Source organism: Chaetodon auriga, chromosome 10 (genome assembly GCF_051107435.1).
Source record: "Chaetodon auriga isolate fChaAug3 chromosome 10, fChaAug3.hap1, whole genome shotgun sequence".
In the NCBI taxonomy this organism is placed as follows: Eukaryota; Metazoa; Chordata; class Actinopteri; order Chaetodontiformes; family Chaetodontidae; genus Chaetodon; species Chaetodon auriga.
In genome coordinates this window covers 8,857,064-8,884,230 of record NC_135083.1, presented here as the reverse complement: position 1 = coordinate 8,884,230, position 27,167 = coordinate 8,857,064, and the positions used below count along the sequence as shown (strand labels likewise).

Here is a 27,167-nt window from a genome sequence, read left to right as displayed (position 1 = left end):
GTCTTACGAGAGAAGTGCGTATGAAAATGTTGTGAGTTTTTGACAACTGCTGGAAAATGTGAGTGTCTATTTTGCTTTGATAACAAAGCCAGCCATGGGGGAGTGATCACAAGACGCAGGGAGCAGAGCCAATAATGCAATCTGCCATTGCTCAGTCTCAGTCACTGATTCTCCTCCCAGTTCCTATACAGATGTCTGTAATATCCTGCAAGGCATGCTTTTTAAATGGCAAACAGACTTTTTTTCGCCCTCCCACAGAGGGTGTGTTTGCTTTCAAACTCTTCAATTTTTCTAGCACCAACTTTAAAATGCCATAGAAATCCTGCCGTCATCTTACCATCACTTGTCAAACTGAATTAAGTTTAATGGCAACATCTTAGAGCCTCAGTGTCAGAGCAAGGAGGATGGGAATGAGATGGTCACCCATGAAACTTGAAGCATCAGCCTCTTTATGCTCCACAGCAGTGCTGCAGATTGCTCTCATACACCCATGGGACACTGCTTGTGCAAATCTGCAGCCTCCTGCCACACATACAGATGCGCCGAACAGTCATTTTTGATGCCAACACACGCTGCTCCTATCTATCATGATCATTTCACTCGAGGCTGTACAGCCTGCTGGTGAAATGACAATACACAGACAGCATAGTAAACAATTCTGCAGGCAAGACGCAGCACCGCTCTGTCCCTCCCAGACTGTGCTACAGCATCGCGCGCGCGCACTCACTCACTCACACACACACACACACACACACACACACACACGCACTACAATGCAACAAAGTTATGATCAAAATGTGCAATGTTCTGTTTCCAGTGAGGATGCACGCTTATGCGCACACCTGCGAGAAGAACACGCGCACTCAAAATAAAGGTGTCCTGAGGAGAGGATGGAAAAACATGTAGCCACAAACTCTAAATTCACCTCCCATCCTGCGCGGCAGCTGCAAAGCCGTTACTGCGCTCACTGCGACCTGCAGATTCATAAAACTTGAAAACCCCGCCTACTTGACAGCCAGCGTCTGTTTACGAAAAGTCACGGGAACGGCATGGAGCGAAAGGTACAGAAAATGTCATACCGCGCTGCCAACAGGGGGAACAGCCAGACTTCATAGGGAGCCAAGACGGAGCCGCACTACGCACGGTGTCACATTTGTTTGATTGGTATTTTGATGCGTAACATTTGGAGCTGGGTACGTGCTTAGGAGCTTTTAGTTTGTTGCGCTGTGGGAAATCTGTACAGGGAGTATTTCATTCCGAATTATCACCCACATCGGCTTAAAACAATGGCGAGGCGCAAAAGGCGCAACCTACCGAATTGTTGCGCTTAAACCCAGCTTGGACTACATAGACCCATCTCCCCCCGGGCTTCTGCGATACAACACGGAACCACAGCGCAAAAAACGGCACTCGGAGCGACATGGAAAGCCCGACCGAGAACCCTACCAGGGCTGTGGAATATTTGAAGGAGCTTAACAAGATCATCGAGACCCAGCAGGAGTTGCTGGAGAGGCAGAGGGGAAGGATAGAGGAGCTGGAGCAGCAAGTGTCCGACTTGTGCACGGAGAACGCCCGTCTGAAGGAGCAGTACCAGCGGCACCTGGCAACCTGCAGGCTGCTGCAGGGCAGCAACAGCCTGGTCACTCTGGGAGCCATAAAGGAACATATCACGCAAGAAAAGTAAGACACAACATCGGGTCGTGTTGTTTTTCTTTCTTTTTTTCCTTTTTATCAAAGTCAAATTATCTGCAATTCACCATGTGTTCTTTATAAGTCGTTAAAGTTACAAATTGTACTTGATTAAAAGTAATTGCTGCTAAATCAGGTCAGCACTGCCACACAGTGGATTGTAACCAGGCTACTTTGGCATCGGATGCTGTCCTTAAGGTTCGCTGGTGGAAAATGGGTCCGTGAATTACGCACGGTACAGTTACAGAAAATGGCCTGCTGTTTTTTTTTTTTTTGTTGTTTTTTTTTTGACCGCATCTCCCAGCATGATTGTGAGTTGACGGTGGACAAACCAGTTCCTCTTAACAGATTCATTTCCAGTCCAGTTGTTTCATTTTGTGTAACTGTTGTGTGCACAGTTGAAATATTTAGCAGATCAAGTTCAGATTGCTCTAAATTACCCACTGATGCAAACATGATCACGGTTCTTGTGCAAGCACCAAAGCTTTTTCCATGTAGTGCAGACCTAATCTGCTTTGTCATCTCTGTTTCAGTTTGATTTGTCAGGTTCTGTAACTTCAGCAGACTGAGGTCTAAACGATGCCATGGAGCTCACTGGCCTTAAAAGGGGATTTCATGTGCACGGACAGGCACATTTAATCCCTCATATATGGAACGCAGTAGCTGCAACCCCTGGGAAAGTGGCACACAGCTACTTGGGATGGGTCCATTGTGCAATTATGTTTCAGGGCTGGTCTTGCCTGCCGGCTGTGGGTTAAGCCCCAGGCACAGCAGAACAGGTAGGGCAGAGGTAGTGGAGCATTATTATCAGGCGTGCTGGTAAAGACCTTGATAGTCAGACACGCCGTCAGGATTCCCCTCCCTGTGCTACTTCTGCGTTGGAAGTTCACACCTCAGCATGCAAACATTAACTTGGCTTTTGACAGTCTGCAGGGTCATGTGATCATGCTTGACCTTTGTGTCCAGGGTCGTGTTAGTGTCATGACGATAAATGGCAGCAAATCAATTCTGATGACTCACTGTCTGTCTGTCTTTGCTGGCTGACAAAACCGTTTGTTGAGGACGTACTATAACGCTGCCCTTTCGTGTGCCCCCTTTATAAATCGCTCTCAGGCACTGTGGAGTATTCTGTCTGATTTCCCTGCAAAATCAGTCTGTGACCATCTCTCATTCTGTGCCGTCACACTGTCTGAACACTATTTCAGTCCAGCCCTGGTTGACTGACACAGAGGTTAGTGAGGAGCCTGTGATTACCCCAGTGAACCCGAAGAAATATGGCAGCTGTTAATAATGTAAATTGTGGTTTATGGAGGGTACAGGATTTAAAATGTCATGTAAGTGCGGTGAGCACTTTAAAGAGCGCAGTGTTCTTTAGCAAGACTGATTCTAAGATCTGCAAAGGTCATTTCGGAACAGAGAAAATGGGTTTTAAATAGTGCGTACTTGGATTGAATAGATGTCCGTTTTTTGCCACTTGCCAAGGTCAGAGACACAAGGGCAACTGCCTGATTTTTCTTAGCTTTACACTTGGTTTTCCTGAGAGATTCCCAGAAATGTCCAGGCGGGGCTTCTTCACCTTATTTGCCTTTGACTGCATACCTCCACGGGGCGATCATCCTGAGCTCTGGTGACTTTTGATTGACATTTCTTATATTTAGCCAGGCCAGCAGCACGGCTCCGGGGATGGTGGTCAGGTGATTCACAGCTTTGATCGAGGCTTAGATATCTAAACAAATGTGTTCAATACTTTGATTTATGCCTAAATACTTGCAATACTAATGACATTAACGTCAGCCTCACCTCTTTGTGTTTAGTGCTAATTAGCAGATATTGGCTGGGTCGCACACTGATCTAAACATGTATGCTGACATTAGCATTTAGCCCAAAGCACTATAGGGCCTAAGCACAGCCTGACAGAGGTGCTCGAGTTGCAGTAGACTCTTTGTCTTGTTATTATTTGATAGACCAAATCATTCATCATTAAAGAAATTTGCAATTCAGCTGAGAATGAAAATATTACAAATTTCAGCTGCGTCAGCCACCTGAAATCGCTCCTCGGTACAGAGAAGCAGCAGGTACAGTACAAGATCCTCCTGGATTTCCTGAGCAGAGAAAGCTGAGTTTGGCTGCTTGTGTGTGCAGGCTTGTTTTTGCCACTATCCTGTGACAAAACAGATTTAACATTTGATGGATAAATGGGGACTCGTTACCCCCACATCCAAATTTTTGGAAAAATACTCCTTGACATCCTTAAGTTGCCCGCTCCCTCTCTCTGTAGCTGAGTGGAGCTGTGGACTCAGTGTTGATGCTCACTTTGAATACATAATGAAAGCTGAAATACACACACAGAGCTAAACAGAGATCATGTGCCTGAATATCAACACCATCCGCAAACAGTGGATGCTAATGTTGTTTAAACAGACACACTTCAGACCATGGCTCGGCATTGATGTCCTCCATAAGAACATCATTCACATTAATACAGACAAGGCACATCCGGCTTTGTGCTGCCCTTTTCCAGTCTTACCATGGTGGCTGTCATTCGAGCTATGTAATCAGGAACTGACTTGCACTTACTGTAAGGAAGCAGGTGAAAGCATTTCCTTAAAATAACTGTCATGAACTTGCTGGTAGGATGAAAAAGCAATAGTGGCCCATTCTGGATCTGGAAGACCATCAGTCAAGATATTCTGCTGTCATCTTTTTATCCGCAAAACACAAGCAAAGTCCCTGAAGCCCTCAGTTATCTGTGAGAGCAAAGTCAGACTTCTGCTTCAAAAAAAAAGAGCTCAACATTTTGGGAAATACACTTTTTTTTCTCCTTTTTTTGCCTCTAGTTAGATGAGACGATGGATACCACTCTCATGTCTGTATGCTAAATGTGAAGCTGCAGTTGGGAAACAGTTGTCTTAGCATAGCATAAAGACTGGAAACAGGGGGAAAGGGCTCCAAAGGCGACAAAAAATCTGCCTAGTAGCACCTCTAAAGCTCACTCATTAACACATATTTGTGTATGAAAAGTGTGAAAATGAGCTTTTATGCTGATTCCTTATGCTTAGATGACGATGGTGTTGACCTTCTAACTCAAACTCAAAATATCAAACTATTCCTGTAAGACTGGAAGGTATTGTTTTATACAATATGATGTTACATCATTGACAGGAGTGTCCTGTCTTGGACATTTCCCAGGAAGGCAAAGCTTATAATTCCTCGGTAGTTTGAACAGATCCCTGTATCACCTTTTTTTTTTTTTTTGGAGATTGTGATCAGACCTGAAGAGACGTGTCATTTTCCGTATCCCTATACTGATTATAGGCACAGGTTATACTTTCCTGAACCTGCTTGGAGGATTTGAGAGCCTGTGAGCTCCACACTGGAGGGACTCTGTCAGGTTTGAACCCTGGATCATCTCTTGAGCCAGCTGCTGAGCTCATGCTGCATGCTAAACCTTTTACTAGGAGGAAAAATAAGCATGGCGGGGGGCGACGGGGAAGGGACGCTCAAAGACCAAATGATGTGTGTTTCCTCTTGGCATGGTATGCAGCCTCGAGTGACCCTGCTTTGCATCTATACAAAGTTGTTTTGCTGCTTTTGTTGCCCTTTGCATGCATGTTTTCACAGGTTTAAATCCATTACATGCACGCTCTTGTCCAGTACACGCAGGGTTGTCATGTAATGCAGAGTGAATTCATAGCCACATTGCATGTTACTCTCAGCAGGGATCTAAATACATTCCTGCTTTCCCTTTAGTTTTCATTTCCTGTGTTTGTCAGCTGTAGGCTTCATTTGTATAATACCCATCTTGAGTACAGTGTGTATTGTTTGTTCATACTGTATGCAAATAGTTGAGAGCTGTGCTGTCAGTTCTCAGTTGGCTTAAGATATCATCATTGCGTGACTTTATAATGGAAAGAGGGGAGGAAGCAAAAACACAGGAGAAAAACTTGCACCATGTAAAACAGTCATAGTCTGCTCCACCACAAGTGACAGATAAAGAATTTGCTGCTGCTGAATGATACATAAGATTGTTTGCTGCTGTCTTTGGTCGGCTGTAAATGGAAGGCTTCTCCCCGCGTGTTGTGTTCCTCTCGACCCTCTTTTAGGAACAAAACGCAAAGGGCAGGAAATGTGATGCACCGCTGATAGTGGAACCTGTGGTGCCAAGTCAACAGATTTCTGTGTGAATTCTGCAGAGCAGGCTCCAGGGTAACATTGTCGGTCAGGCACTCGGGATGTGCGACAGCTGCACAGGTATTGGAAATCGTCTGGATGTGCACTGACCCTGACGCGGATCCATAAGCTTGTCCACCTCGGTGATTGTAACCCCCATTATCTGCTTGAGCAGAATCGGCAGAGGAGGAGTCGCTCTCAATGGATCGGTTTCGGCAGATCCACAGCTAAAACTCGCATTTCACGGACTGTTCACCGTTTCTCGAGTTCAAATGAAAAGTTTAGCGATCACACACGTATCAGGTTTCTTCTGTTCATGGCGCCTCAGTTGCTTGCTTTGTCAGCCCTTTAGCCCAGCAGTGTTTATGCTGACCCTGTGCAGTTTTGTCTCCTAATGGTGTTTGGTTTTTAACAGAGTTCTACACTCACTTGTATCCCTTGAGCTCGCTTAGGAATTAAATGACATGTAAAACAAAACTGCATGTTTCTGCAGAACACGTAAGGGAATAAATGACCTTTCATGAGCAGTGAGTCTGACTGACTGAAACGCTTCAGCAGACTTTCAACCACACACCTCTGGTCTGTCTGCTCGGTGACAAATAAAACAGAATGTGACAACTTGCTAATCCTTTGTGACATATACTCAATTGAGAGCAGCACAAAGACAATACATTTAATGCTTTACCTCACTAACTTCATTGATTTTTGTAAATATGTGCTTATTCTGAATTTGATGCCGGCAGCACAAGTTGGGACAGGAGCAACAAAAAACTGGGAAAGTGTTTGCGTGTCGAGTTAGTGTTTGAATAAAACTGGAAGCGTGGTGGTAAATGTTTGTCTTGCATTATGTGAGAGAGGCTGGTGGTTTTCATCAGAGTGGATCCACCGTGATCTGAACCTGTCCTCTGGGGTTTGGAGTGGAATAGTGCCCGCAAGTGCTTTCATTTCTTATCTCAGTGCTGGTGGACGCATCTGCCAGCCCACATTTGGCATTCAAACTTGGTTCCCAGGCCTGGACAGCCAACTGAGTGTAAACAGTATTTGGGATGACGAAGAACTGATGTGTCACTTTTACACAGCCTTGCTTTAAGTTTTTCTTAATGAGCTAAAACTGTAGTCAAACTCTTTAAACTCAAAGTTTTTTATGGCAATTTGCTACCTTTTCCTCCGTACAGCAGATACAGATGGATATTGATTGCATGACCAGGGAAAACTGTGTTCAGAGGAGTGTTATACCTCAAATAAGCACTGGTGGTAGATTTGAGTATGATGACTGTGGCGGCAGTGTTTGTGGAGGTAGATTCATTTTTTTTCTCAGGCAGTCATTTAAATTCGGTTTGAATCCCAGTCAGTGAGGAAGCCTAAGTAATCTTGAGTGATCAAATATTGATGAATAACATGACAAATCATTCTCACTCCATCTCTCTGGCTGTTAATGCTCTAATAGAGCTAATACGACTGTTTCAGAGCTGAAAAATGAGCAGCAAAAGCTTTCCACTCGTTGATTCTGTTCCAGGTGTCGGCCGGGATGCGTGCCAAAATGTTACCTGGTTATCATTTGTTAGGTGTTGTGAGAGACAACAACAAAAAAGACATGAAGGTAATCCTCATGCAGTGTACGGAGGAATGGTTTTCATTCATTTCAGCTGTGACTTCACTGTAATTGCTTTGATGGTCAGGACCTGCAGTTGTGTGACACGTTAAAGCAGCTGCAGGATTATGCAACATTTTCTTTTTTAACATTTTCTGGGGGAAGATGAATGTTAGAAAAACATGTTTAGCTGTAAACTAAACAGTAGTCTGATAATGTATTTTAGTGTTGTTTGTGGCTGTGTTACTGCTGTTTTGGGACTTTGTTTCTCAGTTTCATCTTGACGATAGAACAGAAGGAATTGTGTGGGAGGGAGACGGATTTTGTTTCAAAGTTTGAGATGTTTAATGATTCATGGGGAAATTGTCATGTTGGATTTCATTTTTAAGCTTTGCTTCACTGTAAAGCTAAAAAGATTTGTTGATTCAATCAATGGAAAATTAACTGGCAACTATTTTCATAATGGATTTTTTATTTTATTTTTTTTCAAGAAAACGAATCTTTGATGGTTCCAGCCCCTCAGGTGTGAGGATTTGTTTCTTTTCTTCCTCTTACGTTGTCGTGAACTGAATATCTTTGAGTTTTGGAATAATCAATAATGAAAATAATAAGTTATATTAAAAATTAGTTGCTGCTCTATTTAATTTTTTATTTAGAAATCCTGATGGAAACTTGGTTGACACACAAATGAAAGTTCAAATCAAGATGTGAAAACTAACTGGTTGAACATAAATACACATATCTAGAAAAAACCCTGTGATTTATTAAATTGTTGCATTAACAGTAGATAACTGCCTTTAGAAGAGCTAAATTCAATGCTACACGGTGTTCAGTTTTTTCGTACTCCTATCAGGTATTTCTGCGTATTTCATTCAGTTCATTTGTACATTGGTTATGTCTGTTACACAGTGCAGCTCTGATGAGTTTGCCGGAGGAGTTAATGTTCAGAGGAGTCAATAGCTATTGAAGTATTTGATAAAGGTCCTTCTAGGTTGTCGATTTTGGCTTATACTGAATTATCTCGCTGAAGCCACTGGTGCTTATATATTGCTTCTGTCTTGGTTATAGTGACTGCGTCTTGGCTTCTTTACTGTAATTTGCTGCCTAAGAAAACCTCAGCTGCCCTTACTAAGTCCCCTGGATGGAGCCTGGAGACTGGAGATTGGCACGTTCATAAATAGTTCACCTCAAGCCAGTGTAACAGCTTTAGCATGTGTTTTGGGACCCCTGGGCAGGAAATAATAGCATGATGGAGAAAGCTGGCTGGCGGCTTCCACTCATTTACCCAGCGATCTGCTGAACAATCAGTGTGCCAAACCAAATTTATGAGCACATGAACTCGATCTCTCCAGCAAAGCCCCCTCTAATGAAATACCCCTGCTAGATTAATGTCTGCGCAGGGATGATTTGCATTCAGACCCACCTATAAATCTCAAGCAATGGTCAAAGACAATTTGCGAGTTGCACTCAAAATCAACTGCAGGCTGCCTTTATCTGTAATGGACTGTCCCTCCGTGCATCTCAGTGAGACCTCAGTGTTGCTGGAAAGAAAGCCACTGCTGGCACTGCTGACCTCTGATTCCCTCAATCAGGCCAATTAAGTCAGAGTTAAGGTTGGTTTATGTCCTTTGATGTTGCTGGTTATCCCACCAGAAAGGATAATGATGGCTTTAATGAGCACTGTTACCTCTGTCTGGCGGTGTTACTGGTAAAGGCCACACCAAGGGGGGTCAGATGGTCCAGCTTAGTTGGATCAGGCAACCACATTATGTTTAAAGCACCAAACTCAACTCTGCACCACTGCCTCAGTTTTATTTAACATCCAAAGAAAGAGATTCCTGCTCTAAATTCCTGTGACATTTGATAATACTACATCACAGGCGTGCATGTGCAGGATAATGTGGCTTCATTTCAGGCATCTTTTTAAAAAAATCATTGCGCTTTAGATTGTGATCGCCACTCTCAGATTCCTAACTCTTAGCAAGGAGGAAATCAAACTGGTGTAAAAGCAGAACCTTGTGCTGCATTTTCAGTTTATCTGTATGATCTGCAAATAGGAACTTGAGGGATAATCAACCATATGCTCGAGGAACTAAGGTGTGTTGGTGTACATGCACAGCTTAAACTAAAGCCCCAGTCTAAGATCGGTGTCTAGCCATCATAGCTTCAGTTGAATCCATATGGTTTTTACTCCAGTGCCAGCCAATATCACCTAGTTGAGACTGATTTGCATTAAAATGAGACGCATACTCTTTTTACACCAGATAAAAAAAAAAATCCACTAACACCCGCTAACATCTGGCTTTTGTCTGCAGTGGGAGAGAGTATAATCAGCATTCATTCCCAGGTCAAATGACTCTGCAGTCGCCACGGGTGATTCTCAGCTCCATCTCCAATGTGATGGTATCATGACACCCGGGTGAACACGCTCATTTTCGCTCCTTTTCCAGCACAATGATGATGAATGTTGAAGTTCCACACATTGGCACGTACCGTAAATAACCAGGAACATTCATTGTTTTTTACGGTCTATGGGACCAGTGTGCGAGGACAGTTTTATTCTTTGTATTGTGTAAAATGCAGCACTGGCAACACTGGCACTGAGGAGAATGGCTCAGTTCTTTGGTGTCAAAGTGGTGTTAAAGGGGCCCTGTGGCAGTTTTGATCACTAGTAGCACTTTGGTGGCATATTTTTGAGAGTGGTGGGAACGTTATGTGCCACAGTATTTAGCAATGTGCCAGCAAATGCAGGGAAGATGATTAATAGCTAGTTTACGGGTTCAGAATGTCTAAAAATCAGCTTTGCAAAAGTCTTATGAGGAAAACCATATTTGAGGAGACCTCAAATATCCACAAAACATGTTAGAAAACTCAACAGGACATCTTTAGTTACTGATATTTAAGTTGAGATAAAGTGGTCTTTTACACTGATAGTGGATCAGGATTCTTATTAAAGTAGATTTAACACCACAAACCTTAAAGCAATGGTACGACATTTGGGAAAAGGCCTTGTTTGCTTTCTTGCTGAGAGTTAAATGAGAAGATCAATACCACTCTCGTGTCCGTACTCTAACTGTAAAGCTACAGCCAGTAGTTAGCTTTGCCAAAAACACATGTTTTTACATGTGTTTGTGCACTGGTTCAATTAACAAGATACAGAGTTGCTTTAGAGGTGCTGATGGGTGGAGTTTGTAGGCTTGGGGCAGCCTGTATCCAGTGTTTCTGCTAAGTCAAGCTAGATGTTTGTTGGCCATATATCTTTGCATTTAGTGTACTGACGTGAGAGTAGCATCAATCTTCTCGTTCAGGCCTGACTCTCAGCAAGAAAGTGTATTTCCCAAATGTTTGTTCTCAGAAAGAAAGCAAACTATAAACGGGACATAGAGACATAAAAAAGCAAACACAGCTTTCTGTGATAGGCATCACTGCCTAAAAGATTCTCAATTTTTCTGGTTCCTCAGTTTGTGAGAAAAAACCAATAGAGTAATTCAGGAAAGCATTCTGTAAATCTGATGCACACGTTTTCCTTCAAGCGAGCTAAGTCTCCACATCACTTTCCTCCCTCTTTTGTCATTACAAATTGTGATCAACACTAAAGAAGCAAGGCCAAAGTAGGCTACGGCCGCTTCACAGTTGAACCAATTATCCGTCTTGCAGCTGTCAAAACCAGCTGATGCAGCAGCTGAATCAAAGGCAATTTGTAGCCTAGTACCTGTGGAGAGCTGTTTGAAAGGCTGCCACTAGTTTTCTGCCAAGTGGGAGTGCAGTGTGTGTGTGGGGGGGGTGCGCGCGTGTGTGTGCATTGCTGACGAGGTGGAGGCTGAGTCAACAGCTAAACACAGATGAGGAGCTACTGCTCACACATCGTCTTAGTCATCACAGGTCGATGTCAAACACGGACTTCCTCACAGCTGGCTGAGCCTTTGACAACCAATATTTGGGCTGAAAATTCTGCAGGAAGTAGTTTCAGGAGCGATATAAACAACAGTTGCAGCATCACCTCTGCTGTGTGGTGTCTAACACGGCTGACGTATCCAGCTTCAGTCTGCTGAGAGAGACTCGCAGGTTCGACGGTTGCCTCCACTCGAAGGTGTCGGGGCTGTAATCTGTGTGTTTCCACTCTGGCTGCCGGTGCACTGCTGTTTGTGTTTTGTGTAACCCTGGAGGTTCTGAGGGCTGATCTAAATCCGAGCGGTATGTTCAGAAATGCAGCCAGAGTGGGAGTGAGATTTGCTCATATCCAGCTCTCTGTATTGGGTCAGGTGCTTTGTAGAGTTGAGGCAGGGGGGAAAGGCATTCTCCTTTTTCAGCATGAACAAGCGCGTCAAGGATGTGAGAGACTGCAGTCAGATCCTACTGAAATCAGACTTTAAAATTTCTGACTGTATTTACATTGGAAATACTGGCACTGAATAGAGTTTTTCCCACTAGGAATAACAGAATAATGCCAGGAGATTTCAGACCAAAGCAGACCTGTCAACCCTCCCCTTTTCCCTGAGATTATGCCATATTTTACCCTCCTGTTATACTGTTTTTCCACATATCTCTCTCCAGTATTTTTAACCTTTCTAAACCTCCCAAATAAGGTTGGCTGTAATGTTGACAGGAGAGATCACGGCGGTGTCCTCCTGTATCACAGGTGGCAGTATGTAGAACATTAGCTGTAACATCTAGCCGTGAGAAGTCATTCACTCAAACAGCACCTGCCAAGAAAACAAAAAGAAGAGGGAGGACCATGAGAAGGATGGAGTACCGACACAAAAGGCTGAAAGTTTGTCAAATATCTCACCAAATGGGAGGTTCACTTGTACTCAGTGAAAAGCAACATCGGTCAAAGTCATGCTTTTCGTAAAATATGCCACATGGATCTTATTGTATCAAATGGAGGGAAAATCGATGTGAACCAGGATGACAGATCTTCCAAGCATAAGCGCACCCAAGAGGTGCAGAGACATGCTTTATACTATCTCTGCCATCCATTTTCATAATCCCCCTCTCCTCCCAACCCCCTCACTTTCCAGTAGCCTCTCTCAAAATCACAGCTGAAGCATAATGTGTAAGTGATGTGTACGTATCCTTCAATCAATACATAAATAAGCTAAGTGCCCTCTTGTGCTTTCACTCATGTAATGCAGGGATGGTCACAGCGTTTCACTTTCAACCAGGTGTCTGATTCTGACCACCCAACTGTAGTCACTTAGTGCAGGAACTACCAGAGCTCTGATATTTTAAAGCAAGTGAAGGGTGGTGGAACGGCCCAGGACGGGGCCCTTATGTTTAAATGTTGACAGGCATGGCCCAAAGTATGTCTTTAGATTTCAAATTTCACCTTGGCAGGCATAACCTAAATGCAGCCAAGACAGATGAAATGTCTTCCAAAGGCTCATCAATAAAGGCACCGCTCCCAGCTTGACAACAATACGTGTGAGTGACGGTGTCAGTACATCAATCATCTTAAAGGTCCAGCTCCTCCGCCGGTGCATTTCATGCTCCTCTGCATTTGCCTAAATAATATATTGACTATTAGGGCAACGTCAGGTGAGAAGATGATGAGAAATGAGAGTGGAAGGAAGCAGGTGGACTGTTTTGAGCAGCTTTTAGCAATATGTACAAGTGTGTGTGTGTGTGTGTGTGTGTGTGTGTGTGTGTGGACTGCTAGTCTCTCTTTGTGCAGGGGCAGACAGCCAGCGGGGGTCACACACCAGTGACTCCTTAGAGATACATACTAATTTGACGGCACCATGAGAAGCAAACCACTATGGAAGACTGCACTGACTCATTAGCTCTGCTTAGCCAGACACATTTCTGCCTGTAATTAGTTGCTGATTAATACAGATCATTTAGGTCTCAGTAATATGAACGCCACAAGTATGTAGCGCACAGAGGAGCCCTAACACATGATGAATGCCCTCCATTCATGCGCTGGACGGGGAAAAAGCTCTAAACGAAGGGAAGTGGGCATAAAGTTGAAATGTTTTATCTTGACTGTAGTGTTCTCTTTTTTTTGTTTGTGAAACTGACAATAACTATGAAACACCGCACAAGTGCGTCAAGCTTCACAGCGTGCCTCTGAGGGACCTGTCAGGGTGAATGAGCTGCTCTAGCCGACCGCGGGTTCGAGTCATTGATCATTGGGTGACATTGTTATGAATGGAGGCCAGAGCGGCAAAAATTGCGAGAAGTGCTGTTGTGTTTTCGGTGGAAAGTTTTGTAAATTCAGCGTCACCTCAGATGTGATTTATTCTTTTCCATCACAGCTCGAAGGGGTTTGTTCGCCTAAAGCTCGAAGCGTTTCACGGCTGTCACAGTTGCCGCCGAAATGACACAGTATATTCAGTAAAGCCAATAACGGTTTGGGTAACTCTGGAAATAACTCTGGTCTAAGCAGTTCAGTTAAGGACTCGGTGAAGTTCATAATGGAATTCCTGCTGTTAGCCTCAAAGGTGAAGTTAGGGCTGCGTATCGAAGGATGGTTAGAAAATATTAGGAGAAAGGAAGGTAAAATAATCAGAAGCACACTCAAGAAACTTTCCTACTTGGAAATCGTCATCAATCACACACCGCGGACAAACTGTAATTACCTCTGATTTTCTTCTGAATTCAGGAAAGGAAATAACCATTGCCTTTATTGCCTAAGCACTCTGCCTTTTCTCTCATTGCCATATTGAGGGCGGTAATGTGATGAAGTGCTAGAACCCATTTCTTCAAGGCTTAACCCTCCTCATTATTTTACAGCGAAAAAACAAATAATGGTTTCATAATTGCGCTGGAGCAGGTCTTTCCTGAAAGAGGCAAGGAAAGTAAAACAGCTTCTGGGAAAAGTGGACAAGCCTTTATGATACACGGTAATGTATTTGAAAGTACAGTCGTGATTATATTAAAAATGGGCTGCAACACGCTCAAAACAGGGATTCATGGGCAGTGAGATGTAGATGTTTGAATGTTGCAGCTGTCGGCCTACTGGATGTCAGGTTCCAGTTCATTTGAAGCCGGCCCAGCGAGCTATGATTAAATGAGCAGACGAGTGCATTTCTGCAGTCGTGTCCAGTTGCACTTACTCCTGCAGAAAGGCAGATTGATAAACCGTGAGTCAGCATTTTTTGCACTGGCTGTGCCCTCTGTCCATTTCCTCCCTCACAACAGGAAACAGGCTGTCCTTGTTGCAACAGACGCAGAGCACACGGGAAGAAGAAGGGCACAAATGTATAGCATGCATACACACTTGCAAGGAGGACACACACATGCGCTGAGGTAAAGGGCAGGTTGAGGACACAGATGTGGCACTAAAGACAGCAGTGTAAGAATTGGTTTAAGGAAGCAGCTGGGTTAAAGTCTTAATTCTGCCGCCGGAGATTTGGCTTCTCTTTGGGCCACCGTGGGAGAAACCAGTCTCACAGCTTGTGTAGGTCTTCCTGTGAAATGATACCTCCAATGGGATTTGGCATTTCATGCATCATTTAAAAGGGGGAATGCACCTGAATGAACTTCAGTAGCCAGTGTTTCTGCACAGTTCAGAGGAAAACTTGCATTCTAAGTCCTGTTCAAAGGTTCATCATCGTAAGGATGATTGATTTTTGCTTGGATAACGCAGTAAAACGTGGAATTCATTCATTTCATGGCGAGACAAATGAGCTTTGTCTAGACTGCAGCGAAATTAATTCTTCATCAATGTGTCTGTCTTGTATAGGCATACATTGTGAACGAGCTGTTTCACTTTGTCTTAGCCCGCTATGTTGCAAAGTTATACCTCGGATCCACTCAGTACAATTCCTCGTGGTTCAGACCGAGCTGTATCGATTCTGTTGCACTCAAAGAGGCAACTCATGCAAATTGCAGCACTGCAGACGTTATACACTTCTTGAAAAGGAGACCTGGTAGTAATGGTGGTAGTAGTAGGAGTAATTTGCAGAGGCCTTTCTGCAGGACAGAGGAGCTGTCCAGGGTTCTGACCACTTCTTCTTCGCTCTGGTTTGCCCTGAAGATGTTCAGTCTGCAGGCTGGGTGCAAGCAGCAGCTTCAAAGACGGACATATCGAGCAAAAGATTTGTGAAATATGGTTTCGGTGTGATCATTTTTTTCAGTGATGCATTGTATACACAACAATCGATAGCTTCATTAATTGCCATTGGATCTGGACTGCAGCATGTTTGTCAATGAACCTCATCCCACCACTGCATTATATTGACCCAGTGCTGGTGTTCACCTCAACCTAATTCACACAGTTGTAATAGGCTTTGCTTTAATGGAAACAGCAGCGGTATCAAGTTTGTTCTGCGGTTTATGGAATAATTAACATCTTTGCTGATGCACTCGACAATCGAAGCAAATGCTTAAGTAATAATAGAGCGAGGGGGAAGGTGCACAGCTAAGAGAAGGGAAAGCAAACAAGTAAAGTAACTAAGAGTGATTAGAAATGAGGAAAAAAAAAATCTCTGTCGACAAAGAATTGGCCCCAACATTATACATTGGAGAGGATCATTATTTCTTTGAGCCAACCCAACAAAAAGCTGAACAGTACACCTTTGCAGCTACAGGACCTAATGGTACGGTCAGTCACCGTGCTGTCTTTTCTCCATGAATACTTCAGTGTTTCTCCATGTGAAAAGAGGCAACAAGGGGGCTCGTAAATTTGCCCCGACGCAGCCATGCAGTCGTTTTATTGCCCCTTAGCGCTATGGTTCACAGAACAGGCTACGTTTTATTTCTGTGGTGTAAAGAGTACTTTCCTTGCTGTTGGAATGCCATTTACTGCAGCCTATTCCGAAAAGTGCCTATGAAATTTCATGACCGAGACAGAGAACAGGGAGTGCGTGATGGCATGATAACATATGTGGAGCCAAAGTAAAGTAACGTCTTTTACTAGCTACTTGATCTCTTTCGTTTAAAGAAGTTTGTTCTGAAATGTCCCCAAAATACCCATTTATACCCAAGGCTCTATGCAAGCGCTATTAAATCGACTTTATTAAACCTGTGCACTATAACAGGCCTTTTTCACAGTAGACAGTTTGATTTGTCATAGTAGCTAAAGCACAGCTGCTATTATTAACATTAATAATGTAAGCCATAACAGTGAGCCGGCATGCACTGTGGCATTGCAAAGTACACAAAGGAGCTGCTGGAGGTTCCAGAAGTGTTTCTCCTCTCTTTGAATTCCCATTGCAATATTTTCTTTAATGATCCTCAGCATGACTTAAAGGTCCAGTATGTTTGGGGGGGGGGGGGGGGGATGTAATATTTATAAATATGTTTTCATCCATGTATATCCACCTGAGAATAAGAGTTGTTGGGCTTTCATTCCCTTACAATGAGCTCTTATATTTACAGAAGGAGCAGGTCCTCTTCCACAGAGTCCGCCATGTTTCTACAGTAGCCCAGAATGGACAAACCACACACTGGCTCTAGGGAGCGCCTTTTGCATTTTTAGTTGCCTCTGCAAGTTCTCGTACATCTCTTGGAATGGGGGGCGTGATGCGATTTGAATTAATGAAACTATGTAACTTTTGAGAACGTATGTTTGGTCTGTCAGTTTGCTCTAAATACTACAATACCCATGAGCCTTGGCTGTCATTGCTGTGGAGTAAAAGCCACTGCCGCCAGTGATGCATTCATTCAAAATTGGCCAGAATTTTAAAGTGATTAAGTTACAGATCAGTTTTCTCAATAGTGTAATCATTTTCCACCCACTGTTAGCAGTGCGTTGATTGGATGTTTCTCACTGAAATGCACCTTGGGAGTTGTAGTTGTTGTCTCCTCTTATATTGTTATGTACATCGACTTATACCCTGGACTTCTTGTTGAAGAACCAGATATTTTCTAACAAAGTTGGTCATCTTTTGTGCCGGTGAGAGTTTCAAGCCGTGGAGGTGCTCCAGCTATGAGTCACCTATTGTGAATAGAAGTGGTTACTTTACTTTCAGAAGAAGGGCCACCAGAAAATGGCCCTTTCCGCTTTGGAACTCAATATAGCAATATAGCAGAGACTGAAAATGACACAGCTAAATGGAATTAAGCCATGAGTAATTTTTTTAATCTAAGTTTTTCATCTGTGTCTTTGACCTATCTACTCTGACAGTTCTTTTTATATCTGCTAAGGCAAGATTCTGTATTTATAATAAGCACCGTACTGGCAGAGGGGACGCACCCACTGGAATATCATTGTATAATTTTGTGAACGTCAGTGGAAGTTGTAGCTGGAATTTAAAGTGCGGCCATTTCTTAGGATGCCAGATTGATCTGTTTGAAAGTGTTGCTCCCCTCAGTGCCAGGTAGTTAAACTCAGCTGCTGTAATGTAATTGCTGAATCAAGTGATGATGGTCAGCGAGGCGTTTTGTTACTGTTCATGTCTTTAGCTGCCATACTGCAGATTCTTGTGTCTGTGCTCAACAAAATCAATGAACCGGTGTTTTTCTGTCTTTCAGGTCCGACTTTGACTCTTCCAGAATGGTCAGGTATGTCCAGCTGCTCACATAATTTCCTTCTGTCTGCTCTGGAGTGCACATCTGCTTGAATTTTGGGAATATTCTCTTTTGAAACACCTCTGGATGCTGTGCCTTTTGGTGGAAAATAAATCTTTCTTGGGGAAATGGTGAAGACATGGTGTTTTCCTGATTTTGAGTGTGTAAAGCTGAATATCCTTCCATCGTGGTGCTACCCAGAGTGAGTGGTCTTACTCCGTCTGGGGGATTGAGGCCGGACTGATATGGCGCTTGTTATTGGTGCTTGTGGATATTACAGAGTGGAGGAAATGATGAGATTTCATGTCAAGTGCGGCCCAAGGTCACATTCCTCTGTTGTTAACTTGTTTGCTCTGTGAACTTTACCGGCTGGAGATTTGTAGGGGGTCCCTGCTGACAGAGTTAAGATGCGGGCTGATTTAAGACTGTAATGTGAATCCATCATTGCTGCGAACACAGAAATATGGCTTGCACGTAGAGGGTAGATGGGCCTCTCACTGGTAAACACACTCCTTATCTGCAGCCTCTCTCTTTAGGGATGCCTCGCTGTGGGATCCAAACAGACTCTTCCTCTGCCTCTGTAGCACAGTATATTACGGACCCGACCGTGTCTAGACGAGTTGAACAGAGTGTAGCGGAGCCTGTGTTTTAGTGAAAAATTTCCAGGCCACGTCTGTTCTTCCCTTAGGTGCTCGGCTGTCTGCGCTTCCCAGGCCGCTTTTCTTCTGCTCTGAATGTCCTATCACAAATTTGAAGCGAATCCAGCGGGCCACAGCCTGGAGATGTGTGCCAGTCTTTGTCTTCATACCATCAAAGACAGTCTTTGCGTATGTGTGCATGCCTGTGCGCACGCAAGAGTGAGAGATGTGCATGTGAAGCTTGTCTGCCACTCACTTGCATCCCCATCAACAGTAGTGTACCAAAGGAGAGGAAAGAATCCGAGTAGAAAATGGGTTGCAAAATTTTAGATGTGCTGTATAAAATCAGTCAAATAAAACCATCCCATCAATGTTTCATATTTTTTGTTTTAGCATTTTAGGTGGGTTGCCAAATATTAATCTCACTCAAAACATCTGTATGTTGTAATGAATGCTATATAAGATTTAGGAGTTGTTTTTAGTTACAAAACTTTGCCTGGGGTGAAATAGCTTGTGGACAAAATTTGGATTTTCTGAAATAATAAACAAGTCAGTGCTCAATAATGTAAGCCCGTAAGTGTTGTTTCACATTGGAGAATTTTACTCTTTAAGCACACACATCAGCTCTCCGTATTGATATTTGCAAACTGGAAAGAAATATTTATTGGAAAACATCAACAGAAAAGGTGTCAGTTTACAGTTTTTCAGGCATCAGCTGAGACCAGTACTGTGTATAGTATCATGCAATATAGTGCGTTGGTAATATTTTTCATTAAATTTCTGAAACACTCTCCATCCATCCCTCAGTTCACTGTAATGAAACCTGGGAATTAGTTTTCCATCCCATGTAATTATTATAGTGTATAACCCTGAGTCTAAAAGTTTGGACTACATAAAGCATAAATAAAAACAGAGTACAATCATTTGCAGATGAATAACGGTTTTACAAAGTGTTCCTGAGCTCATGTAGTAACATCCTTTATACAATCATGTGTTTACAAAGTGGTGAACCTCGCTCCATCCTCGCTTTCAAACGTCTGAGCGTTTCCAGGATGCCCCTTTCATACCCAATCATGATACTATCACCTGTTACCAATGAACCTGTTTACCTGTGGAATGATCCAAACAGGTGTTTTTGGAGCGTTCCACATCTTTCCCAGTCTTTAGTTGCTCCTGTCCCAACTTGTTTGAAATTTGCTGTAGGCATCAAATTCAGAATAAGCATATATTTACAAAAATCAATGAAGTTGATGAGGTGAAACATTAGATATATTGCCTTTCTGCTGTTTTCAATTGAGCATATGTCAAAAAGGATTAGCAAACGCATTCTGTTTTATTTATGTTGTGCGCAGCATCCCAACGTCTTTGGACTCATGTATGTTGATATCAGATGACTGTCCTCTAGTTATCATAAAATGTGCCTTTTTCCGTATGTCACAGCCAGAGAGCTGGTGCTGCTGCCGGAATCTAAAAGCATCGCAGTAGAAATGGAGGACAAGGCTTCAGAGGCAAACAATCCCATCTCACCAAATTGATGCTTTGATGTGGTTGGAAACCTCCCAAATGGCAGCATCCTCCTGTATGCCGTACTTGGTTGTGAATTTGGCCACAGTTCCCAGAATCTTCCCCTCATTAATGTGAAGCTGCCGTGCCAAGGCTGTTATTCTGCCTCTGTACAAGCTGAGGTTCAATCTTCACATGCACATCTCTACCAGCACATTTTGCATCATGTGACTTGTTGGCAGCTGCATACAAGGGTTGGATGCAAAAGCCATGACATTTCTGAATTAAAGTGATTACTCACTTCTGCTCAGTTTTGAGCAGTAGACATGGTGGCACTGATCTGCAAATCAATGAAAAGCCTCCAGAGGAGCTCATCTCCCACTATGTCAGGTGCAGTCAGTGATACTGTAGTAATGCTAGCTGTTCAGCGTTGGACACATCGCTATCAAGCTAGCAAGGCTGGATAAGGAAATTACAAGATGTACAAGGTGTTTTATGCAGGACTGACTTTTAAAATCATATATTATTGGACAAGAAACAATAAGGAAATGATACCAAACTTTGCAAGTGAGTGAATGAATCTGTCAATAAAAGGCCCAAATGTCAGAGCAGTTAATAAAAAAATAAATAGCTGGACAATACAAAAGTCTAAGTCTAAAAGACCACACAAATAAATCAGTCCAATAATTACATTAAAACATAAATCTATAACAACTGTATTAAACAAAAACATCTATTCCAGATCAGGAAATACTTAAAGAAATGGTGGATGTTAAATTCATCTCACTCATAAATGCAACTTTGCAGCGTTTACACTGAGAAATAAAGGTTTTGTTTTTTTTAAATCAGCATTTTTATGAAAAAGTTGTCTCCCCGTTCAATTCGCCAGATTATTAAAGCACAGCCACCACCACCAGACCAGATTGTGCAGGAAGTGAGAGCTGTTGTTTACATCTCAATGCAGATCAGCAAAGCCGTTCCACTACAAGGCCGCGTTCATTAATAACATAGAAAACAGGCTCATCAGCATTCAAGAAATAGTACATTGATAACCAGATAAGTGCAGCTTGTCCTACATGCATGAATGGATTTTGCTCCGACTCCAACGCTGCGTTATGTACTTCATTATGGAAGCAAAGGGAGGTTGAAAGGGAATTTTATAAGCACACACTTGTACTGTCCTCTATGAGCGAACACCTTTCACCACAGACAGTGTGTCACTTTGTCCATATGGATACCTGAAATGATCATGCAGAGTACAGTTACTTACATTTGACTACAGGCCAGCCAGCACCTGGCAAACCAATCAAAACAATATATTTTAATATACAACCTAATATTGTACACCTGAATAACAAGGAACGCTTTAATCTTCTTGCTTGAAATGACCTTTGAACAGTTTCAGATGCATCGATTCCATCATCAAGTAGAACGGTAGTTATTTTCGCTTTTCCATTGTCAAAAGTCGTGGCTCGTGCCAGTAGAACTGCTCCATACTGTCCCGATTTTATTCGTCCTCTGTTGACGTACCCAGCACGCTGGTCTGGTACCTAAAGGTGGAGCTCGAAACACCGCAGTCCATTGATTGGTCAGACATGATTGAAGCAGTCAGAGTCTCACTATCTGCTTTTCTCACCAGTCTTGCTGCCTGCAGCCTTTTCTCAAAGCTCGTTGTAATAAGCATTCGACGCCCTCCTTTGTTTTCTTGTTGTAGCGTAGCTCAGTGCTTCATGTGTGAGTATGTGGTCGAGCGACTGAGAGAGAGCAAGCGGCAGATAAGTGATAGCGAAGGACAAGGAGGAAAAGGATAGCAGTAAGTTGTCAATCTGGCAGTAAATGTGCGAGGGTTGGTCATCGACCACTGGGCCCTCTGCCATCGTAACACCAACATTTAGAAGTCATATGGTTTTAGATTTGAAAATGGTAAAATGTGACAATTAGGGATGCAGTTGTTAATAAAGTAAAAGTGACTTTGGCCTTTCTTTGCGTCCATATGACAGAGCTCTGTGACACTCCTCCCTGCAGACAGTGAAAACTTACTGTATGCTGCTGCCTCGCTTGCTTCCCCTTTGGAGACAGTATAAGTATCTCAGTGTAATTATTCAGTGGCGTCTCTTTAAAGCGAAGCAGCAGCCAGTTTCAAATCACTGTGACCGTCGCTGGGAATTTCAGTATCAGTCACATGTTTTATCTTGGCTCTCTCTTCCCTTTTGTATCAGAGCTCAACGCTGTTCAAAATCAACTACAACTGCCAGCACAGCACTCTGCTGACAACACACGGCAGACTTACACTCGCTTACATCTCTAACCCTGTGAACATGTCACACCATGACACAAGTGAGCCTGGCTGTTTAAAATTTTGCGTGTTACATCGCTCGGTAGGTTTCATTATTATTAATAATGGAAAAGCCACTGAACTTGGCACAGGCGCTATAAATAAATAAGCCCTGCTCCCGAAGGATTGCTTTGCACTGGTTTGATAGAAGTTTGAGTGTGTGTTTGTGTTTGTGTGTGGCGAGAGAGAGAGAGAGAGAGAGAGAGAGAGAGAGAGAGAGAGAGAGAGAGAGAGAGAGAGAGAGAGATCGGCCCTGTCGGTGATGGCTGAGGATTATTCTCATACGCGCTCTGTGGCTAATGAGAGAGGAATAACAACATGCCTGTGTTTAATTGGTCTGCTGTTCTGTAATCAGAATGGATGGCTTCATTCAGATGTGATTAGAACCTGGGTGAGATGGGCAGGCGGGCGCTCAACACCATCAGTGACCTGCTTTTATTGGATTGATCTCCAGCGGGCATCTCGTGATAAGATGTTCTGCTGCTCCCTGATACACTTTTGCACAGCAGTCATTCATAAACCCGGACTAGCACTCGGCAAAAGCCTACAGCGGAGGAGGAGTAGTCCAACACTTAATCACAGCAATTGCAATGAGAGCACAGGATGAAAGTGCTGTTGTCTGCTATTGAACAGTTTCGGAAAGTGCCCTGTTTACCTGCGGATGAGAATAGAGAGGCTAATTGAAATTTTATATTGTTTGGGATTGAGTATCTGTGACTGTGGGACTTCTGTTTTTAGTGAACATGTTCGGTCGGACGCATATGAAGGCCTGAGTAGCTCGTCGGAGAACTGCGGCATAGTGAGTGAGGAGATATTCTGGAAAGCCTCGGCGGGGTCTGCGGCTTTCATTTCCATGTAATTCTCCGCAGAGAGCTGGGGAAACAGAGAGGCAGGGATTATAATGAGGAGGCCGTTATTGTGGCGATGACAATGACGAGAATAAAGCTTTGCCGGGCTGTTGTTGTGGAGGTCAAAACCTCCCTCAAAGTGTGTCTCTAAACAACACCAGTCAGCAAAGTGTTCCCAATCAATTTAAATGTTAATTCAGACCATCTTGTTGTCGCGTTTAGTGTTAAATTGTGGCATCGTTTACAAAGCAGATTAACATGCCAGAGGAATTAGCATGCAATTTTAAATGGGAGCAAAGAGGCTGCACTCATCTAACAGATGAGGCTATGGAGCTGCAGCTTTTCTGTCTGCAGGCAGGACATTTCTCTAAAACAGCACAATGTGTGGACTGGACTGTGCTTAATTCACACAGAAGTCTAACCTACAAAGAGCCGGTCGGTCCCGCGGTGCAGTGACAGTACGCGTCAGGGCGGCTGAACTGATATTCGTCCGGGGGGATGAGAGGTGACAGTGCTGTGTTTCAGGGCCGGTCCAGCGCTGTCTCTCACCCTCAGCCGGCGCCCTCCGCAGGGATCACGGAGACCTTCTCTCGTCTCCTTTGCCATCTCTTGTTGCCATGGAGAGCGATTCTCAACTTCGACGGGTTAGACAACGAGCCTGCCGCTTTTGTCCTTGTGCGCGTCCCCTCTCAATGAGAAAAGTGGATTCCAGGTCTTAAACAGGCATTGTTCTGAAAACATGTCCCTCCACGGGCATTAAACAAAACACGACACGTGCGTGCAGCGTATGGTGAAAGACAATAAAAGACGTGGGTGTTTGAAGTCGCAGAACATCTCTCCCCAGTGGAAAAGAGCTGGGTTTGTGCATCAGTCATTGCACTGACAGGTCTGAAACAAGGTCTGAGTGTTGGATTCTGCAGCCCCATCAGAGTAACTGATGGAAGACAGGGAGAAAATTCAGAGTAATTCAAGGTCCACAGCTCTCAACTCAGCCGGAGCAGAGACATTAGCATTTTTGGAATTAATAATTCATTATGCCGAAACAGCAGCAAATGGCAGCAGCCATGACACAATTAGCCATTGATATAAGGCCGGGCCTCAGAGCAGGTTTATTCATACAGAACCTGAGTACAAGCTGTGTTAACGACTGACAGATGTTTGTGTTTCTTGCTACAAATGCTTCACTGTCAATCAAAAAGGGGAAATTGAGTCCAGTGAATTGTTATTTGGAATATTGTTTTATTTGACTGGACAATTAGCACCACCCCTTCAACATACAGTGTGAGCATACAGAGTTCGCCTGAATCACATTGGCTGCTATGACTATCATCATAGGCTTGATGGCTTTCTGTCGCGAGCCAGCTGTGGCATTGTGATTGTGATGAAGACCTCATCCCCTGAGAGAGATGGGCAGGCTGTTGGTGTTTGACTGCAAGCTGACAGCCTGAGAAATGTGCCTGGCCTGTCAGAGACAGCCAGCCCAAAGGTGGCACGGCTCAGTGAAAACCTTAACAAACAATAGATGAGAGAGAAATGTCTCTGTGGAAGTGGTTTCCAATGGAAGGAGATGGGAAATGTCTGAGCAATGATCAGTAGAGGACAAAACTGCTCGAACTGCGGTACACCAAGCATAAACTGTGAAGTCGCACTCACACACACACACACACACACACACACACACACACAAAAACACACCGTGTTAACATTTTCTTTACTTTGATCAGCCATGTTTTGTTCTCTTCTCCCTGAATTTCTGTCTTTGTGGCTGCCACTGCTCAGTCACAAATGGATTAACAGGTATTGTGTTAGATGTTTATGTTAACAGTTATCCAAAAGATATGAAGTAAAATTATTTAAATATGCACAAAGTGCATGCTAAAAATGTCCACCATTAGTTCAGGAACGTGTACTTAAATACACTTAATTACAATTTAACTGCACTATCATGTGTCATCTGTAAGATTTCACATACATGCATTGGGCTTTTTAAATCTTTCTGTGTTTCATCTGTCAGCCATGCAACAATAATGTAACATAATCAGAAGTCGTCGTCAGTAATATAAACTGCATATGAGTTACAGTCGGTGCTGCACGCAAACACTGATCTGATCTTATAAGTGGGATATTTTACAACTTCACAAGCTCAACTCGGCTTTGCGTTCATGTGATATTAGTGTGTTGTGGTGTGTGCTTGGTAATACTGTGTGGTTAGTGGTTTGAAACCAGTGTTGTTTAGGACCCTTTTGATGTCGTTTTTCTTGTAAAGACTGCGCTGTTGCTAAGAGGAAGCTACAACGCAGAATGTCACATTACCTGCTTTCGCTGCACTTATGATATGACAGAAACATGCAGCACTGTTCAGAAATAGCCTGTGAAAGTAAACTGAGGTACAAACACTGTAGTCCCAAACCCCCAGTGGCAAACCTCTGAGGGAATATGGATGATTGTAATGCAGATCACTCATATAACATTTAAAGGTTTTGTTTTACATCTGCCCTTCTGTGTCAACAGTCTGAGAAGTGTGTTTTGTTTGTGTGTCCCTCTGCAGGAGACATGCCTCCCTACCTGTCGAAGTGGAAGAGAATCCCGGGAGGTTGGTGTCTGCAGGCCGCAGGAGAGTCGTCCCCTGCCGCAAATGGAAGTCGGCTTCCTTTGGGTACAGTAAGATGTTATTTTTATCATTCTGTGCGTAATGTTTGTCCCGGGAGTGCAGCGCCGTGGCACAGCGGGCGTTCTCTTGTCTTACTCGTTAATCTAAAAGTCATCACGGCTCATATTGACGCCCTGGTAATTAGCTTCTCCTGTGGCAGACGTATCAGTCATGACAGCTTGACGTCGGCAAACGTTGCTGTGCCTTAATGTTTGACTCGTTGCAGCTGTTCTCCAGTCATCAGCTTGTTATGACACAGCAATTTCAGTGCTGCAATGTTGTTTTCCTGATGTGCACAATGAACTCCGGTGGCCAAACGCACTATAGGAGGAGATCATTAGGCTTAGCCTTAATGAAATATGAGCCCTGCTTATATGAGCAGTCGCTGCTGCTCCCCCATTAGCCTGTGCTGAGCTCGGAGCTTTGAGAGAGCCTTTCAGAAAACAAGGAGAGATGAGTGCAGACAGTTGCATCGGTGGGACAGACTTTGGGGGCTTCAAAAGGCTGGAGAGAGTTTCAAAGACGCCTCCTAGTGCTGTGTGCTTCATCATCAAAAAGCAACGTGTGCCTAATCCATAGCCCACTTTTGGCTCATGTGCAGCCCAAAAATAAATCCCATTGCATAGTGGGAACATGTTCTATTTTTAAAGAGCAGTGTTCAGGAGTTTCTGATGAGTAGGAACATCCGTGGGTTGTTTTTAGACTTGCTGCAGAAATGAGGAATTTGCTATTTTTCGCTGATTAATACCTCGCTCATTTGCGCTCTCTCTGGTTGTCCCCGTGTGATTGTTGCTCCGTAAGTAGTTTTCAAGCACAGCTGAAAGCTAATAGGTTAAATGGATCTTGACTGTAAACACGATGATGGCTGTGATTGGAGGTTGATTGTTTTGCTCTCCAGCTCAGCAGCATTGTTTACTTCTGTTTAGGCTCGTCTCACTCAGGCACACTATAATCACCGCCTAATTACCAAATGATGACAGCGCAAGGAAACACACTCCCGTCAAACACCTGATTTTAACTTTGCAGCTTTATTTCCTTTGCTCGCTTAATTATTGTTTACAAGAGGTAGTTTCTGTTGAATGTTGGGGAATATTCTGTTGCAAATAGAAAAGTTGGTCCTCATTCGGGTCTTTCTTGCTCTGCATTTCTTTTGGTGTTTGGGTGGCACAAACACTGAATGCATGCCCTGACACACATTTGTTCAGGGTCAGACTCACACACACATACCTACTCTGCCTCATATGTGGCAGGACTGAGAAGTTTCTGCATAAATCAAACAGAAAGCAAA

At 43.5% G+C, this 27,167-nt stretch overlaps 1 protein-coding gene across 2 annotated transcripts in view; it reads left to right on the top strand.

The window, feature by feature from the left end:
* Positions 1–1,096: 1,096 nt before the first annotated feature.
* iqsec1a (IQ motif and Sec7 domain ArfGEF 1a) overlaps positions 1,097–27,167 on the top strand; it is a 92,158-nt gene continuing 66,087 nt past the window's right edge. The window contains exons 1-3 of one of the 2 annotated variants that reach the window (XM_076741909.1): positions 1,097–1,680; positions 17,870–17,899; positions 25,778–25,885. In XM_076741909.1, coding sequence (XP_076598024.1) covers positions 1,421–1,680; positions 17,870–17,899; positions 25,778–25,885 — 398 coding nt within the window. In that variant the 5' untranslated portion in view covers positions 1,097–1,420. The remainder of the gene's footprint in view (positions 1,681–17,869; positions 17,900–25,777; positions 25,886–27,167) is intronic. The other variant, XM_076741902.1, reaches the window with a different exon arrangement.